The sequence below is a fragment of the Ursus arctos genome, unplaced genomic scaffold, assembly GCF_023065955.2.
Source record: "Ursus arctos isolate Adak ecotype North America unplaced genomic scaffold, UrsArc2.0 scaffold_8, whole genome shotgun sequence".
Classification (NCBI taxonomy): domain Eukaryota; kingdom Metazoa; phylum Chordata; class Mammalia; order Carnivora; family Ursidae; genus Ursus; species Ursus arctos.
Window position 1 is genome coordinate 30029767 of NW_026623100.1, and position 18156 is coordinate 30047922.

Sequence of the window (18156 nt, forward strand, 5' to 3'; positions counted from 1 at the left end):
AATTCCACTTGTCTGAGGTACTGAGAGCAGTAGTCAAACTCATAGAGGCAGAAGACAGAAGGGTGGTTGCTGGGAGATGAGCGGAAGAGGGAATTGGAACATGTTTTTTTAATAAGGATAGTCCCAGTTTTGCAAGACAAAAATAATACTGGAGATAGGCTGCCTAACAACATGAATATACTTAATACTTGAACTGTACACTTAAAAATGGTTAGGATGGCAAATTTTACTGTCAACAAATTCGGTTCTCCCAACTTGGTGGTTTTGAGAATATCTTGTCTATTTTTTTCCCTTTGCATTTTTATACACACTTTAAATTGACTTGTCAGCTTCCACATAAAAAACTGTTGAGATTTTAATTAGGATTGCATTGATCAGTTTGGGAGAATTGACATTTTTACATTAGTAGTCTTCTAGTTTATAAACGTGATAAATACATCCCTGAGTTTAAGTCTTTTAACTTTTCTCAAAAATGTTTTATGAAGTGTTCAGTGTAAAACTCTAACATATCTTTTTAAAGATTTATTCCTAAGGATTTGTTATTTTTCATAGTGTAATAAAAGGTACCTTTTTAATCAATCCTATTTCTAATTCTTCATAAAGAGTTCATCTTTTTAAACCATTTTTAAATATTTCTAAACACAATTCATTAGCGTTAAGTACATTCACAGAACTCTTTGATCTTGCACAACTAAAACTGTTCCCATTAAACACCTCCCCATTCTTCCCTACCCCAGTCCTTGGGAGCCACCCTTCTGCTTTCTGTCTATATGAATCTGACTACTCTAGGTGCCTCATATAAGTTGAATCATGGAAGTGTTTGGGGTTTTTTTTTGTGACTGGTTTATTTCACTTTAACATATTCTCAAGGTTTGTTCCTGTTGTAGTATGTGTCAGAATTTCTTTCCCTTTTTAAGGCTGAATGATATTCCGTTGTATGTGTATGCCACATTTTGTCTTATCCATTCATCTGTAATGGACATTTGAGTTGCTTTCACTTTTCGGGTATTATGAATAAATGCTACCATGAAGGTGAGTGTATAAACATTTCTTTGAGAACTTGCTTTCAGTTCTTTGGGGTACATGCAGAGGTGGACTTGGTAGATCATACAGTATTCTATTTTAAAATTCTTTTAGGAACCACCATACTTTTTTCTTTAACAGCTGCATACCATTTTACATTCCCACCAGCAGAGTCCAAGGGTTCATTTGTTTGTTTTTTAAAATATTGACCGTGTATCTTCAATGTTGCTATGTTCACATTATTCTAATAATTTATTTGTAGGGTCTTTGGATTTTCTATATATAAAATCATATCATCTGTGAATAATGACAGTTTTGTTTATTCTAATGGATATATAAATTGAATACTATATGGCAGTGAAAAGTGAATTACTACAGCTTTATGCATTAATGTGAATTATTCTTAAATATAACATTGAATTAAAGAAGAAAGTAAAAAATTTAGAGACAAAATTAAGTAAAATATTACCATTATGGATATATACACAGGTGGTAAAACTAAAGTGTAAACGTCAAGATGGTGGTTACCACTAGGGGTGGAAGAGGAATCTGATCAGAGACAGACTCAAGGAGGCTTCTAAGTTACAGCAGTATTCTTTTTTATTTACATTATTCTTTCAACTGTATAATTTTTATAAACTTGAATGTATGATGTTTCATACTGAAAATCTTTTAGGTGAAATTGGAAAATGTAGGCCTGTCTCACCATGTGTAGAAAAAAATTCTTTTATGTATTCTGTTTTTTAAAAGGCATATTAAAGGAAGCATTAAATAGGTAAAAATATTTCTGAACTAGTAAGTTTACCTAAAATGAATGCATGAACTAGGGAGTTTTAGTTAAATTGATTTTCACACCCTTTTGAGCCCTCTGTAAATATTGGATTCTTTTTTGGAAGTCAAAAGTAACTGCTAAATGGAAATTCTTGGCTTTTAAAAGATAATTGGAAAATAATTGGCTTGGTTCCATTTGCTAACTCTTTTGAGTAAATGTCATGTGCCCAAGAAATTCTCCTAACCTAATAATAGACTGTTTGAAGCCATTATATCACAGTGGCATTCCTTTTACTGACTGGTTGATTTCAAGAGCTCTGCTGATGAAGGATTATAAACCGCCATGTTATAGTAGGGTGACAAGTTCCAGCTCTGTTATCTCCTACTTTTCCAGTAGTATAGCATTGAAATTGGACTTTTTCTCTCAAACGATATTACCAGTTTCTCTGACATGCTGAAGAAACGATGTTCATGACAGTGGGGTCAAAACATCCTTCAAGGAATGCCAGTCAGCTGGGCCACAGGCACTGTGTGTGTGTTGGGTATCCCAAGTTGTTGTCATCCATATGTTGTCCTCACTGGGACCAAGTGCTGCCAGAGAAGCAACCAGTATAGTCCGTGTTCTTTCCTGCCTCCGCATCATCCTTCTTTTCCTTGGTGGTTAGCATTCTAGTACTTAGGCAGCACCCACTGAGGGCCATGGTGCCCACAAGTCAGTCCCCTCCTCTGGTCTTTCCCTGTCACCAGCCCTTTTAAATATGAATGACTGCTGAAGACTGCTTAGTGACACTTACCAGGAAGATTGGCGATCCTACCACGTTAGGAACTAATTCAGAATGAGTGATAACTAGAGGTGGTAGTCAGTGTAGAGTCTTAGCGAAGAGTGTTTCTTATTTCTCAGCATTTACACCAAGCAAAAAGTGCATTCATCTGCAGTTGGCAGTTAACAGAGTGTCTTGCAGGGTAGAGGAAATAAGAGCCCCAGACTAGTTTTTGTGGAAAGAACTGCTAAGAGCAGAAATGATGTGGTCAGGAGTTGACATAGGACATGTGTGATTGACCAAGCATAAAGGGATTTTTGCCTCCACAGCCTAATCACTGGAATGTGAGCCTGTCAACTCCTTTCCCAATTACAGACTTCATCCACCACCCATCCACACAGCCTCTATAGGTAGCAAAACAACAACAGCTCAGCTCATACTATGCGGTGATGCCTGACAGTTAAATTCTTAAGGTATTCTGTCCTTGTTACATACCTAGAAATATAAAAACCCCATGCCACCTTCTTCCTCTGAAGATTTACTATTGAATGGAGGAGAAAGGCAAGAACATTTTGGTTTTGGTTTTTGCCTCCTTTGGGAGAAGGAATAATGTATGATCATATACGTACTTCTCCAGAATTGAAGTCAATCCACACTGCACCAGAAATGTTTGCAGATTTGATGAATTTTGTGTATCCCCTTTACTATATTGATGCAAATTGGGAATTCTAAGTTTTTAAACGTAGTCCAAGTGACTTAGATGCCCTCACCAGCCAGACAAGTATTTGTAGACTGTAACTTTCCCCCCTTCTTGTACTCCATTGTAATGTAAATGAACCACTGAATGGCTTTGGGCAAGAGCAGTTGCCTGTAAGTAAGTACTTGATTTTGTGCGGGGAGGACTTGTGATGTTAAAGGAAATGTAGTTGAAACCTTCCATGGAGAAGAGCAAAACACTTTAAGGACACATGGAAATAACCCTGAGATTGATTGGACTTAACCTCTCATAAAGCTATTTGAATTATGTAATTTTTAATTTCAGATTCAACCCTATGAAAAGATAAAGGCCAGAGGCTTACCTGATAATATATCTTCTGTGCTGAACAAGCTGGTGGTGGTGAAACTCAACGGAGGTTTGGGAACCAGCATGGGCTGCAAAGGCCCAAAAAGTCTGATCGGTGTGAGGAATGAGAATACCTTTTTGGATCTGACCGTTCAGCAAATTGAAGTGAGTAACATTCAGCCTTTCTCATGAACTACTAAAACCAGTTTTAGGTTATTATAAATGTTACCTTATAAAATAACAGATGTGGATTTGAGCTAGTCAAGGAGCTTGCTATCTTTAGTTTCTTTATTAGAATATAAAAAGGTTGACGTTCCCAAGGGCAAATCCATAGGGTGATATAAAATAAAAGCTTTTGATCTTTAAATACCATTTGTGGTTGTTGAAATCTCTGGATCTTTTTGGATTCTCCTTTGATCTCCCCACCTCTCCCGCCTTGCTTTCTGGTGGCAGCCTTCATCACAGCTGGGATGATCTGGCTTTATTAACCCCTTTTGGCAGGCCCGGGGAGAATTTCCATATCTGGTTGGCAGCCATGGATGCTAAGAACTGTCCTTGCCCTCTCTCTTATGATAAAGTCATTAATCATGGGCCGTAAGTTAGTTCTTCAGGGGCAGGCTTTTTCATCTCTGTGTCTACTGTCCAGTACGTGCTGGCAGCTGCAGTAGCAACACTAGCAGCAGCCCCGACTAACGCTCATCTGGCATGTTCTGTACACTGAGTATTACTGTGAGCTCTTTTCATGGACTCATTTGTTCCTCTCAACAACTCTGTAAGATAAGTACTCTTTATATTATCATCTCCATTTTACAGGTGTGAGGAAGCCAAGGCACAGAGAGGTTGATTTACTTGCCCAAGATTCCCTGTGTGAACACGGGACTATATGACTTCTGAGAACTTGTTTTCTTCTCACTGTGTGTTGCCTCTTAACTCTTCCTAGAGACTGAAAAGATTTCAGTTGGGAAAATTAATGTCACAGTTGTTGACATTAATCCTGAGACTAGAGACCCATGTCTTTATAACATTTGTACTTCCATCCCCACTGTGCTCTGGACACAGAGTAAATGCTTTGTCAGCATTCACCTATCCAGTAAGGCCACAGGGCACTGGCTGGGCACACAGCTCCAGAGTTGGGCTGTGGGGGGTGTCCCAGCTCTGCTGTTGACCTGCCGCCTCTCTGGCCCTTAGTTAGCCATCTGTATATTGCAGACAATAGTTTTTGTCTCATGGGATTGTGATTTAATGAGCAAGTCTGGTGAACTGCTTAGCAAAATGTCTGGCTTATGCTAAATGTATTTGGCTACATATAGGTGATGTTTTGGATAGTTTTACATTTTTAAGTGAAAGAAAAGTAGGTCTGGGTAATCTGATTGTTATTTTCCTCCCTAGCATTTGAACAAAACCTACAATACAGATGTTCCTCTTGTTCTAATGAACTCTTTTAACACGGATGAAGATACAAAAAAAATACTACAGAAGTACAATCACTGTCGTGTGAAAATCTACACTTTTAATCAAAGCAGGTACAATAAGTAAAAAAAAGAAAAAGTCTGAAGGGTGTTACCTCTGGGAAACAAAGATTTCTTTGTCTTGTTTAAATAGAGCAGCCTCAAGATGTACATGTGCCAAAAACTCATGTTTGCAAATGTTCAATGTCTTTAAAGTCTGAATACTTGTTCATAGATAGGTGATTGTTATAATCACTCTGTGATCCTTCCTAAGAGAAAATCCGCTTGCTCCATGTGCAGAATATTTGAGGATGGCTTAGGTTATTGCTTTCTGAGGGCATATTTGGGTTCCATGTGGATCTATGAAAATTTTTATATGTTCTACAGTATTGATAACCTTCTTTCATGTGGGAAGAAATTTTTCAACATCCTGAACAGGCTTGGGGGAAATGTAATAAATCCTGGGAAAAAATCTTCTACTTTGAGGAAGGGAAAGTAGGTGCAGGCATACCTTATTTGATTGCATTTCTATTGTGCTTTGTAGATGCTGCATTTTTTTTTTTTTTTACACAAGTTGAGGATTTGTGGTAACCCTGCATGAGACCCTACATGAGTCTATTGGTATTGGTGCCACTCTTCCAGCAGCATTTGTTTACGTTGTGTCACACATTTTGGTATTCTCACAATCTTTCAAACTTGTTCTTTATTATTGCATTTGTTATGGTGATCTGTGATCAGTGATTATGACATGCTGAAAGCCCGGATGATGGTTAGCATTTTTGAGCAATGCAATACTTTTTTAAATTGAGGGATATACATTTTCTCGGACATAATGCTACTTCCCACTTAACAGACTACAGTATAGTGTAAGCATAACTTTCATATGCACGGGAAGCCAAAACATTGACTTGACTCACTTTATTGCGGTATTTGCTTTATTGCTGTGGTCTGGCACCGAACCTGCACTATCTCCTAGGTATGCCTGTAGAAAGCAATTCAGATGATGCATTTTGATAAAGCCCAGGCAACTGGGGAAATAAGTCTTCCATCTAAGGATAAATATGGGTCTATATGAACTTGTACAGAACAGGTATTTCTAAAAGTTGTCAACCATTTGTTGTCGTTTAATCTGGTTTTTCATGGACACTTTCTACATTGCAGGTGCTCTGCCTCCATCTTCTGGTTGGTCCTTAGTCTGTCACAGCGTTAGCTCCTGTTTCCCTCTCCCCCAACTGCCAGCCCCCACTGCTGTTCTCACTGTGGTAGGGAGCAAACGTCCCAGAGCACTAATCGCCTGTTGACTTTCTGGGAAAGAAAGAGCACCATCCCTGAATATATGTTTGTAAGAATGGGCAGATTTTTCCAAATTTGGAGGGAAAAGAATAATTCCATAACCAAAGAAGTTTGAGAAGTTTACTTAATGACATTATTTCTCCTCTTGTAGAGTCATAAAATCTATTAATACCCTAAAAACATGAGGTGTCCTCCCATCTTTATGACAATGGAAATTTTTTTTGCAGCAGATATTATGATCTAGGAAACTGATTACTGGACAACACAGATAAGAGATTTTCTTAAATGGATTTACCCATGATTACATTACTATTGATAGACTGAAAAGGAGGGATGTTTTATTTAACGTTAAATGCATTGTTTTACTTGAAGGTCCGGAATACTTTACAGAATTGATACTGAAAAAGACCTTTTGTTTGTTTTGTTTTTTAAAGGTACCCGAGGATTAATAAAGAATCTTTACTACCTGTAGCAAAGGACGTCTCATACTCAGGGGAAAATACAGAAGCTTGGTACCCTCCAGGTCATGGTGATATTTACGCCAGTTTCTACAACTCTGGTTTGCTCGACACCCTTATAGGAGAAGGCAAAGAGTATATTTTTGTGTCTAACATAGATAATCTGGGTGCCACCGTGGATCTTTATATTCTTAATCATCTAATGAACCCACCCAATGGAAAACCCTGTGAATTTGTCATGGAAGTCACAAATAAAACACGTGCAGATGTAAAGGTAAATATTGAGAGAAGCAGTTTGGGGATTGACATCTTCATACTGCATAGGTTATGTAGTCCAGATGCTTTTTTTTTTTTTAATTGGAAGGTTTCAGTGGTAAACAAAACAGATTCATCCACTTGGTAACATCATTGTAAGACAGAGTGAGATAGTATTCTGTGGAGTACCCTAAGTTCCACCTGATATAACTGTATGTATATAAATTGAGATTTAACAGTATTGTTGAATAATCTATATGGGCGATTTTAACTCAAAACAGTTCCACATTTATTTATAGGATAAGTGAAAACACTTTCAAATGTTTGTTCAAACCCTTGATATTCTAGTTTGGTGCTTAAGTGTATTTATTTCATTTTTCCTTTAGTGAAAATTTATTATTTCTACCTATGCATTTTTATATGTATTTTTTAATCACTGTAATATCTCTGTAGTTGCAAAAAAAATTTAACTTTTTGTGTTTAGTGGTCATGAAATGGTACAAAGGTTTTACTGCTTGGCCACAGGGAGGAAGAGAAACAGGTGGTGTGTGGATATACTAAAATGGTCAGTCCCTAGGCTGGGTTCTGTGCCTCTGTGCCCCCTGACATGTGAGTGAACGTTCCCCTCGCCGCACACTGCTGTGGCCTCATGACTGTAAGAACATCTCTAAGCTGATGCCACTCAGGGGGTCACTTCTCACCCACTTTTGCCTCTGTCCTCCCTTTTCTCCTCTTATCCCAGAGCCTATCAGAGCAGGGTCTGAGGTAATAGGACTAGTTGTTGAGTGATGGACGGTGGTTTGGGAATGAGAGGAATGGCTGTTCCTGTGGCAGACCTTCGAAAAGTGAGGAAGACTCTGATGTACTCCCAGGGCTTTTACTATGGCCAAGAGGGTGGGTATACAGTATAAAATGACAACCTGAATATTTTCTTTGGTTCTTCCATCATATGTATGTTGCTGTGTATCACAGATTGAATCAATGCCAAAACATTTTATTTCTGAGGGATCTTATCATCAGTGTCTTTTCTCTAACACTTTCCCGGACTAGAACTAGTGTGGTATGGTTGTGCTGGGAGAGATGTGCAGGTACTCACACACTCCTCTCTGCCTTTCTAGGGTGGGACACTTACCCAGTATGAAGGCAAACTGAGACTTGTGGAAATCGCTCAAGTGCCAAAAGCACATGTTGACGAGTTCAAGTCTGTATCAAAATTCAAAATATTTAACACAAACAACCTATGGATCTCTCTTGCAGCAGTTAAAAGACTGCAGGAGCAAAATGCTATTGATATGGAGATCATTGTGAATCCAAAGGTAAGCCAGAGCTGCAGCCTTTGCCTCCCTGGTTCCTAAGATCATAGTAGGTAGGCTACACACAGATCCACTGCCCACGCTCTCTGGCCCATCTGGTCACGGGTCCTTCCTTTTTGACTAGTAAGTCATTCCAGTTCCTGGCGCTGTCTTTCAGAGTCCACACCCATCTCTTTAGTGTGCCAAGCCTTGGTGCTCTTACTTGCCGCCGGGCTGTGGCAGTGGCAAGAGCACTGGGCCCAAAGTAGAGAACCTATCTCGGTCTTACTTGTTGTTCTGTCACGTAAAGGCCTTTTGGCCACAGGCATCTTGCATGAGTTTTCTGTGAACCTTAGGTTCTTTATCGTAAAATGGAAACATTTCTAAACAGGAGTTACGATGCTGAAAAAAAGACCATGTATGTCTAAGCACCTGGCATGTGGTAGGTGCTTGCTAAATGTCACTTCTCAAAATTCTGTCTCCTTCAATGGATCTCTGAAACCACTCCCCAAATATTAACCAGCCCACATGGAACTAAGTTGCTAAAATCTATTTCTCCTCTCCCCCTGCCCACTTTTCTTTCTTACAGACTTTGGATGGAGGCCTGAATGTCATTCAGTTAGAAACTGCAGTAGGGGCTGCCATTAAAAGTTTTGAGAATTCTCTAGGTATTAATGTTCCTAGGAGCCGCTTTCTACCTGTCAAAACCACATCAGATCTCTTGCTGGTGATGTCAAACCTCTATAGCCTTAATGCAGGATCTTTGACAATGAGCGAAAAGCGGGAATTTCCTACAGTACCCTTGGTTAAATTAGGCAGTTCTTTTACAAAGGTATGTAATTATAGATGTAGATGTGTGTGTGTGTGTGTGTGTGTGTGTGTGAATTTGTAGTTCTTAAATGTATAAGTATAAAAATGATTGGAATGATGTGAATTGGGATCTAATTACAATCTCAGCTGCTGACCTATTACATTCCTCTGTCTTTGATGTCTTTTAAAGGGAATCAACCATAGAAGGTAAAGATGTAACTCACTTTTGAAATCTGTTTGCTAAAAAGTAGGAAAAGAATGTTTAATTTGGGGACATTTTACTTTATGTCTCTTGTAAAACCATTTACTGCTTTTGTCAGTGGGAGAATGTTAATTCTGGTTTAACAAATATTGAGCCCCTACCATGTGCTGGGCAGTGTTCCAGGTGCTGGATAGTTAGCAGTAAATAAAATGGACTAAAATCCTTGCCTTCATGAATATTCTAGTGGAGTAAGAATGATAATAAGCAAATGTATAGTATGTCAAGTGGTGGAAAATGCTATGGAGAAAAAGCAAGCAGGAATAGGGAATGTGTGGGTGGGGTGGTGTTGATATAATTTTACACTGCGTGGCCAGAGATGGTCTCACTGAGACATTGAGTGCACTATGCAGGTATCTGGGGTGAAGAGCATTCCAAGCAGGGAGAATAGCAAGTATAGGAAAACCCCACCCTGGCATGATGAGTGGAATTCAAAACATTTCACCACATCAAATACCGTGAAATTAATGAAGTGTGACAGAGTGAGCCTTTGTGGCTGGCCTGGAGTCCTGCTAGGCCCTCCAGGCCTGTTCTGTCTAGTCCTGGTTGTGGGTTAGTACCACCTGCTGTGGAGGTATGTGCTGCCTCATATATTGATGGGGGATTCTAGGTCCCATGGTTGTGCTGCAATTTCCAGGATAACATCCAGCACTTTAGGACTCTCCATGTTTTCGGTGTCTCTTATCAGCCTGGTTGAGCTAGGAAAATCCTGGTGGTACAAAGTCTCATCTTCTTCCCCTATCCTGAGAGGGTACTGCCAGCCATTTTTCTTTTTTTTAAAGAAACATTCTTTATTTGACAGAGAGCACTGGCAGGGGCACCGGCAGGCAGAGGGAGAGAAGCAGGCTCCCCACTGAGCAGAGAGCCTGACGCAGGGCTCAATCCCATGACCCCGGGATCATGACCTGAGCCAAAGGCAGATGCTTAACTGAGCCACCCAGGCGCCCCAGCCATTTTTCTACCTAGCCTCACTCTTGCCCCTTTGTGTACCCTTCACTCTTCCTAGCCTCTTCAGTACCCTGCAGGAGATAAGAACATTAGCTGCCCTAATCTGAGAATGGGGGGGGGGGGGTGAGTGGGCACTGGCTAGTTGCTCTGAAGAACGTGTTTTAGGAACTTTACAGCACAATATGACTGGGGCAGAGTAAGCAAGTGAGAGATGGGAGGGGGGCAGTTGGGTCAGGCAGGGAACAGTCCTAATGTGTAGAATCTCGTAACTGGATATGGGAATGTGGGTGGCTTCCCCGCCCCCCCCCCGCCCCCTGGTGGATGAGAAATCATCAGACAGTTGCGAGCTGAGGAGTGAAGTGACCAATCTGCTGAGCGAGGGTAGCATCACAGAGACCAAGCTGTTGCAGGAATCCTGGCAAAAGGAAATGGTGGCTTTGACCAGGGTGGCGGCAGTGGAAATAGTGAAAAAATGTTGACATTCTGACGTATTTGAAAGTTGTACCTACAGGATTTGCTGTTGGACTAGATGGGAGTGCGAGAAAAGGTTAAGGATGACTGCAGGGTTTCTAGCCTGTGCAACTGGAAGCATGGAATTTCCTGACATTTATGGAGATGGAGGAAGTAGGTTTAGGGGGAGCAGGATGGGGAGTTCAATTTTGGAGCTACTGTATTTATTAGACTTTCAAATTTATTAGACTGTTTTTAGATTGGAGGAGAAATCTAGAATAGACAGGTAAATTTGAGAGTCCTCTGTTTATAGCTGGTATTTAAAGCCATGAGATAGAGATCACCTAGGGGGGAGGGGGGAGGACTATCCCCTAAGATAGTCCAAGGCTTAGAGGATGGGGATGAGGTAGAGGAAGCAGCAAATGTCACTAAGGAGTTACAGATGAGGAATTGGGGGGTAGAAAACCATGCATGTGTGTGTCCTGAAAGCCAAACTGAAAATGTCTCAAGAAAGGGAGTGATCATCTGTGTCAGAGGCTGCTGCTGATTCAAGTAAGATGAATGGTTCAAGATCAATGAGAATTCACCCGTAGATTTATCAATATAGAAGCTCTGGAGCCTGACTGGAAGGAATTTAACAGGGAATAGGAGAAATTGGAGATACGCAGACAACTAATTCAAGAATTCTGCCCTGTTAAAACAATTACAGCCATAGATAAAAAGGGATATAAGATTTGAGAGTTTACTGTCTGCTTTTTAAAGATGGGAGAATTTATGGGATGTTTATACATTGACTGGAATTGATGCAGAGAAAGAATCACTGGACAATATCCTTGAACAGGCCATAAGAAGGACTGGCCTTAAGTTGGAATAAACAGTCCAACCCCAGGACTCAGAAGGGACAGAGTAATGGGCTAGGGAGCAAATGGGTTGTGGTAGAAGTCAGTGGAACTTTTCAGACTGCTTCTAATTTTCTTAGCAAAATAGGAAACAAGGCCCTATAAGACAATTTCTAGTGCCTATAAATCTAAGGAAATAAGAGGTAAAGATAATCATTTTAATAGTCTGAGTTGTTGCTGTGCATGAAACATTCCACTTCTTCTGCATCGTACCTATCCCATGAAGCCCAGCTGCAGTCAAGCTTGCTTCAGTGATGATCTCTTTCCAACTAAACTCCAGATTATTTGAACTACTCATTGGGCTCTTAGCATAAAATGTTTATCTTTTTATTTATTAATGTCCGATCTACTCAGTGGTGTTATAAATTACTTGATTGTAGGGACAGTGTTCATATCTCCTGGTCTCTCCTGCACAGTATCTAGCATCTAGCAAATGCTTAATAAATAGGTTTTTCCCCTAGAGGGCCTGAGCTTGGGTATAAAGAGTGTTTTCACCGTTCAGTTAAACTAGTTTGTTAATTTAATCCCTGTTTTTTTTCTGTTAACCCATTTTTTGAAACAATTTGTTTCCTTCAGGTTCAGGATTATCTAAGGAGATTTGAAAGTATACCAGATATGCTTGAATTGGATCACCTCACAGTTTCAGGAGATGTGACATTTGGCAAGAATGTTTCACTAAAGGTGTGTTGTTCTGATGAAAATTACAGTTCTTACAGCTTTACAAAACAGGTTTCACTTTCTAGTCCTAAATTTACCTTTATTTTAAAGAAATCTTCTTAGTCTATATCAGATGTTTATAAGACATAAATACATTTTAAAAATGAAATAGCTTACCACAATATTTAGTATTAGTACTATCTCCCATAGATATATAACATAGTTAAAATATAATCATAATTGTTCTACATAGGAACTTTCTGGAATATAGCATTCAAATGGAAAGCAAACACCAGTAAATAATTGAACTGGTACTATTTTACTGAAATGACAGTCTGTAAAAGAGAATCACTGTTAAAGTAGCATTAGCTCACCAAAGATGACTACTTGAAGCTGAATGAAAGTAGAAAAAATGACAACTTATACTGAATATAATCTAAAGTAATTGGTTGTCATCAGTACAGAGATTTATTCACATAGAGTAGTACTTGGGTACTTCGATGAGTATCATTCTAGCCTAAGAAATAGGAAGGACTTTAGGTATAAATATTAAAGCTCAGAACCAAAGATACAATAGCTTTTTCCTAATTATTTTTTTAAAAATCCCATATCTAGATTACATGTGTTCTTCCTTTAGTAAAGCTCCTTAAATGAAGATCTTGGAAAAACAAAGATACAGGTGAATGTATGTAAATGTGTGTGTGTGTACAGCTGACCCTTGAACAACACAGGGGCTTGGTGGGGGTGACCCCTCTGTAGTCGAAAACCCATGTATAACTTTTGACTCCCCCAAAATGTAACTATTAATAGCCTATTGCTGACTGGAAGCCTTCCTGCTAACAGTTAACACGTAATTTGTAGTCATATATACTATATTCTTACAATAGAGGAAGCTAGAGAAGAAAATTTTAAGAAAATCATTTACAGTACTATACTGTATTTATTGAAAAAAATTAATGTAAGTGGACCCAGAGAGTTCAAATGTGTTGTTCCAGGGTCAACTGTACAGGCCTATATATATGTGTATATATACATCTATATGTATGTAGAACGTTATTGCTGATATCCACACACACACATATATGTTCATGGAACTTTGTTGCTAATACTGCCTCAACTAAACAGTCTCACTTAAGACATGAAAATAGTAAACTTTTTAAAAACAAAACAAACCCAGATCTATATGTAAATATAAACCAAGCACCTCAGTATCTTTATGAAGGTAGATAATGCTGGTGACCTTGCAGGTTGTTCTTTGAAAGGGCCAGTCATGCTGTGGCACAGGGTCCACTTCTCACTCCTGGTACCACCTCTGATACGGAGGCGGGCTCTCTAGAACTACTGCCAGGACTCCTTAGAGGGACACATTACGTAATTTTCCTCAACGGAAAATTTCAGGTTTAATATCGCTAATAAGTACAACGGCTCTGTTGTAAAAGGAGTTCTACATAAGTTTAGTATTGTAAGAAAATCAGTTGCATTTCAGCCGCAGTTTTAAATATACTCTCTTCTGTTTTGTCTTCCCTGACATGTAGGGAACAGTTATCATCATTGCAAATCACGGTGACCGAATCGACATCCCACCTGGAGCAGTATTAGAGAACAAGATTGTATCAGGGAACCTTCGTATCTTGGACCACTGAAATGAAAATACTATGTACACTTCATACTAATCATGGGCTAAACAGTTTCTTACAATGAAATGTTCTCTAGGATTCTAAAATCGGCAGGTACTTTACTATGTTACTGTAACCTGTGGTGTTAATTTTTAGAGTTTTTTTGCAATATGCTTTTAGTCGAAGAAGAGCACAGATGGAAGCAATATTTTTCTTCTTTGAAAAGGACCCTGAAAGTTAGTTCATCTTAAAGTGCAATACTGTTTAATCTTAAAACTGGGGCAGCTCTGCTGGAACATCTTTTAACAGAGTCCTCAGTGACGGTCACTTTGAATTGCTTGTGATTTCAAAAAATAAAGCTGTGAGGCAATCCATGTGTACACGTACACTTTCAATGCTAACTTTATGAAATGGTGAAGAAAAATGGTTTACTCTTGTGAAACAGTTACTGGATCAGTTGGAAGATCTGCTCTTGAAATATTTAAGTACTCACTGGCCAGTTACCTAACAAACACATCTAGTTTTTGCATTTCTAAGAATCTTAACCACATCATTCTTTCCATAGGAATTAAACCTAAAGGTATTTAGTACCTTTCATCTAGTCCTAAGGCTGGGATGCCTGCCATGCTTTCCACAGACTCTCCATTTATTAGAACAAAGTGATGTTTCTTTTCCCAGCTGAAGGGATGGGCGGGGGAGGGTAGAGGTGTAGGGTATTTCTTTTACATCCCTGTTCTCTAGTATGGTGCGGTGGAGGTATGACTTTATAAAAGTTCCCTTTCCTTGAAGCTTTCTTGAAAACAAACATTCACGAGTAACCTTTCCAATCAGCTCTGCTGGTAGTTTAATTTGTGGCTTTTCTCTAAGGATTAATTACATTTTCTAATTCTTCCATACTTGTTTTTGAGTAGGCTGCTTGTAATTTAAAGTTTACTGTATACTATTAAAAAAAAAAGTTGCCTTATAAAGTCTGGTAATTTTTTACAGCTTTATTTTAGACAGTTTAAGAACCAATGACATACCTTAGTAATGATAAAACAGGCTTTCCTTTTAGGAAACGGAAGAGCACAAAATAAGACTAGTATTTCACTGTACATAATCACCACAAGGTTAGGCACTCTGACAGGGTTAGGCAAGATTCCCGGTATGAGGTGAGGCACAGGCACTTTTATTTGTAGAGTGCTGCTGATTCTAGTTCTGAAGGTAGGTATTATAAAATCTTTAAATAACTTACTCATCACCTTATATTTCTGGCCCCAACACAGCAGCCTGTATTTTAAAAGTTCTATTTTCTCCCTGGTCTTTGTTCATATACACGTCGAAAGTAACTTTTTAAAAACAACTCAAGGGGGCCATACTTCATATGTTACCTAAATGTTAAAATGAGAACTCATAAATAGGCAGAATATATGAAAATGTATTCTTACCTTTTGCTAGAAATAAAAAGGAAAAAAAACCCCACAAACCAACCCTTCATAGATACTTTTATAAAAATACAGCTATTAAACTGCAACCTTTCATATACCACTTCTGAAAAGTATTTAAATTAGTTGCATAAATAAATGCCAATATCTTATTCTTTAATTATTACTGTGATCAGACTTTCAAGTATTTAGACTATTCTGGAAGGCTTTACCCAGCTGACATACAGTGGTGGTAGAAAGATTAAATATGCGACACACAAGGCCTGAAACTTGACATTGGTCACTAAAACAAAAATTGATTCCTAAATCCAAGCAATCAAAAGATGTTTATTTTTTATAGAAAGATCTGTAAAAAAATAATTTTTCAAACAGCTTTACTTTCATAGAGAAAACTTTCTACAGAGGTTGACTAAGATTTTAATATTTTAAATTGTACCATCATTAAATAAGGTGGGACACCATATGAATTTCATTGCACTGGAAGAAATGCAAAGCATTTTTTAATATAAAGTATACAGAGCATTCTAGTCAACTACAGCTGTGTTACAGCTATGTGTTCTTTTGGATTTGGTCCAAAGAAACCTGAGTCTGTTTCCAGAGAGAATGAAAAATGTTATAGACACCTGATCAGTTACTCCTCACTGAAGGAAGCGTAAAAATGGCATTCCTTGTAGATCCCACTGAATCCCAGTTTCCCAACACTGATACTTTCCTTTTCCCCTTCCCCTATCCCAGTTCACTTTGGGTTCGAGGCTCAGTTCTTGAATCACAGGCATCCACATTTTCTTCATAAACATACACATCCCATGGTCAGATGAGCTACCCAGTTTTCCAGTATGTCATCACCTCTTCTGTTCCCAGATCTCGGACATATTTAGGTCCAAATCTTTAAGGCCTTTTAAGGCTTGAAGATTTCCAGTGTAAAAAGCTACATCTGCTGTGACCAACCTAAACATTGGAGAGAAAACTATTTTTAATCTCACACTTTCTACTGGATAAAGAAGCAATGCTCATAGAGAGTCAGTCTTATCCTAACTGCTAGACTATTATTTAAAATTCAGATTTCCTAGGGACCAAATGTCAATATATTTCTCAGGATTCCTGCTAGCATATAGAGTGCTCTATTTCAACAATAAATATCTTGGAAAGGAATAAACCAGTGCAGGCGGGACTTGATTTTGTAATTCTGCCCAATAAAATAGATTTATCCTAAAACAGCATGAAATAGAATAATATGTTATGTTTCTTTGTCACTATTCAGTTGACCCTTGAACATCACGGGTTTGAACTGCACAGGTCTACTTACAGATTTTTTTTTTGACACAGTACAGCATGAAATGTACTTTTATGATTTTCAAAACCTTTTTTCCAGCTTTATAACAAGAATACAATATATAACATAAAAAATATGTGTTAGTCAACTGTTGATGTTAATGATAAGGCTTCCGGTCAACAGTAGGTATTATTAGGTAGGTTTTTGGGAAGTCAAAAATTACATGTGGATTTTCTACTGTGGGGGGGGGGGGGCGGGTGCCCCTAACCCCTGCATTGTTCAAGGATCAACTGTACATGTACATGACTAATGAAATCAAGTGAAGGACAGACAAGGTTTCGTGAGTGACATCCAAAGAAGTTAGTTAAATGAAAGCTAGGATTCATGCGTATTATTACTAGATATAAAACTTGATATGTCTAGCAACACTAGATGAAAAAACAAAGTCTTACACGTTCGAGTACTGAGCTGTCAAATACCAAAGCTCCATGCATAGATGTATATTTTGACAGATATGGCCCATGGAGGAACAAACAGACCTTGATATTTAGTAGTTTGTAAAAGAGGAAATCCAGCTTCAGTATTTTAATGAACACGTAAGTCCTGGATTGCCAGAATACATGGGACAATGAATCAGAAGCACCCTCAATGTACTACAGACCAATTTATAAATGCCATTGGACTTATGTACTTAATGCTTCACCTTTTATTACATGGCAGAATTTAATAAGGACCATATTTTTCATTTAAAATTCACCTAATTCGGGTACTTTAAAAAGATTTGAAATTACACTTGTGATACGTTATATGGTCAGTTAAGTACACTGAAACTGATAGCAACAGCTCAAAAAAGAACAAAGCCTTTCTAAGGCAAGGTCCTCATATTAAAAACTAAGCATAAAATTAGCATAAATCTCCACTTAAAAATATTTCCAGAGTTATATCAAAGTTGAAAATTGTTTGACATAAAAGCAGATATATAAACAATAAAGGATTAGTTTGACTAGGGCATATGCAAAAATCTAAAATCAACAAGAAAAATAATACCCAAGAGAAAGATGGGCCAAGAAAGTGAACAGGAAAAGTCAGATGAGAATACCTGAATGACTGATAAATATATGAAAAGATGACAAACAGGAAATGCAAATCAAAACAAGATACCACTGGCAACCATTTAAAAATCTAACAGCAAATGTTGACAACATGGTACAGCCACTTTGGAGAATATTCTGGCAATACCTAGTAGAGTGAAAAATGTACATATGCTCTGATCAACTTGTATATATATATATATACCCCAAAGAAATGGTCACACCATTAGACATGTATATAGATCTTCACTGTGGCATAGTTGTGATGGAAAAAAGTAAGGACCTACAAGTCTATCATTTGGAGAAATGGCTATATTAAATATGGTTGATTCATGTGGGAGAATAAAAAGCAGTCAAAAAATGGG

General features: G+C 38.3%; 2 protein-coding genes across 13 annotated transcripts in view; one reads left to right on the plus strand and one right to left on the minus strand.

The window, feature by feature from the left end:
- Nucleotides 1-14971, plus strand: part of UGP2 (UDP-glucose pyrophosphorylase 2) — a 63798-nt gene extending 48827 nt beyond the window's left edge. For all 7 annotated transcript variants that reach the window (XM_048222497.2, XM_048222499.2, XM_026484771.4 and 4 more), the window contains 7 exons: nucleotides 3598-3783; nucleotides 5008-5141; nucleotides 6794-7091; nucleotides 8191-8388; nucleotides 8954-9196; nucleotides 12307-12411; nucleotides 13923-14971. In XM_048222497.2, coding sequence (XP_048078454.1) covers nucleotides 3598-3783; nucleotides 5008-5141; nucleotides 6794-7091; nucleotides 8191-8388; nucleotides 8954-9196; nucleotides 12307-12411; nucleotides 13923-14030 — 1272 coding nt within the window. In that variant the 3' untranslated portion in view covers nucleotides 14031-14971. The remainder of the gene's footprint in view (nucleotides 1-3597; nucleotides 3784-5007; nucleotides 5142-6793; nucleotides 7092-8190; nucleotides 8389-8953; nucleotides 9197-12306; nucleotides 12412-13922) is intronic.
- The window catches only part of VPS54 (VPS54 subunit of GARP complex), a 138110-nt gene that overhangs the window by 38316 nt on the left and 81638 nt on the right, over nucleotides 1-18156 (minus strand). For 4 of the 6 annotated variants that reach the window (XM_026484716.4, XM_044377751.3, XM_026484733.4 and 1 more), the window contains one exon: nucleotides 14978-16375. The exons of the other annotated variants lie outside the window; for them this stretch is intronic. In XM_026484716.4, the coding sequence (XP_026340501.1) occupies nucleotides 16270-16375 (106 nt within the window). In that variant the 3' untranslated portion in view covers nucleotides 14978-16269. Of the gene's footprint in view, nucleotides 1-14977; nucleotides 16376-18156 lie in introns of those variants that run through there. 6 annotated transcript variants of the gene reach the window in all.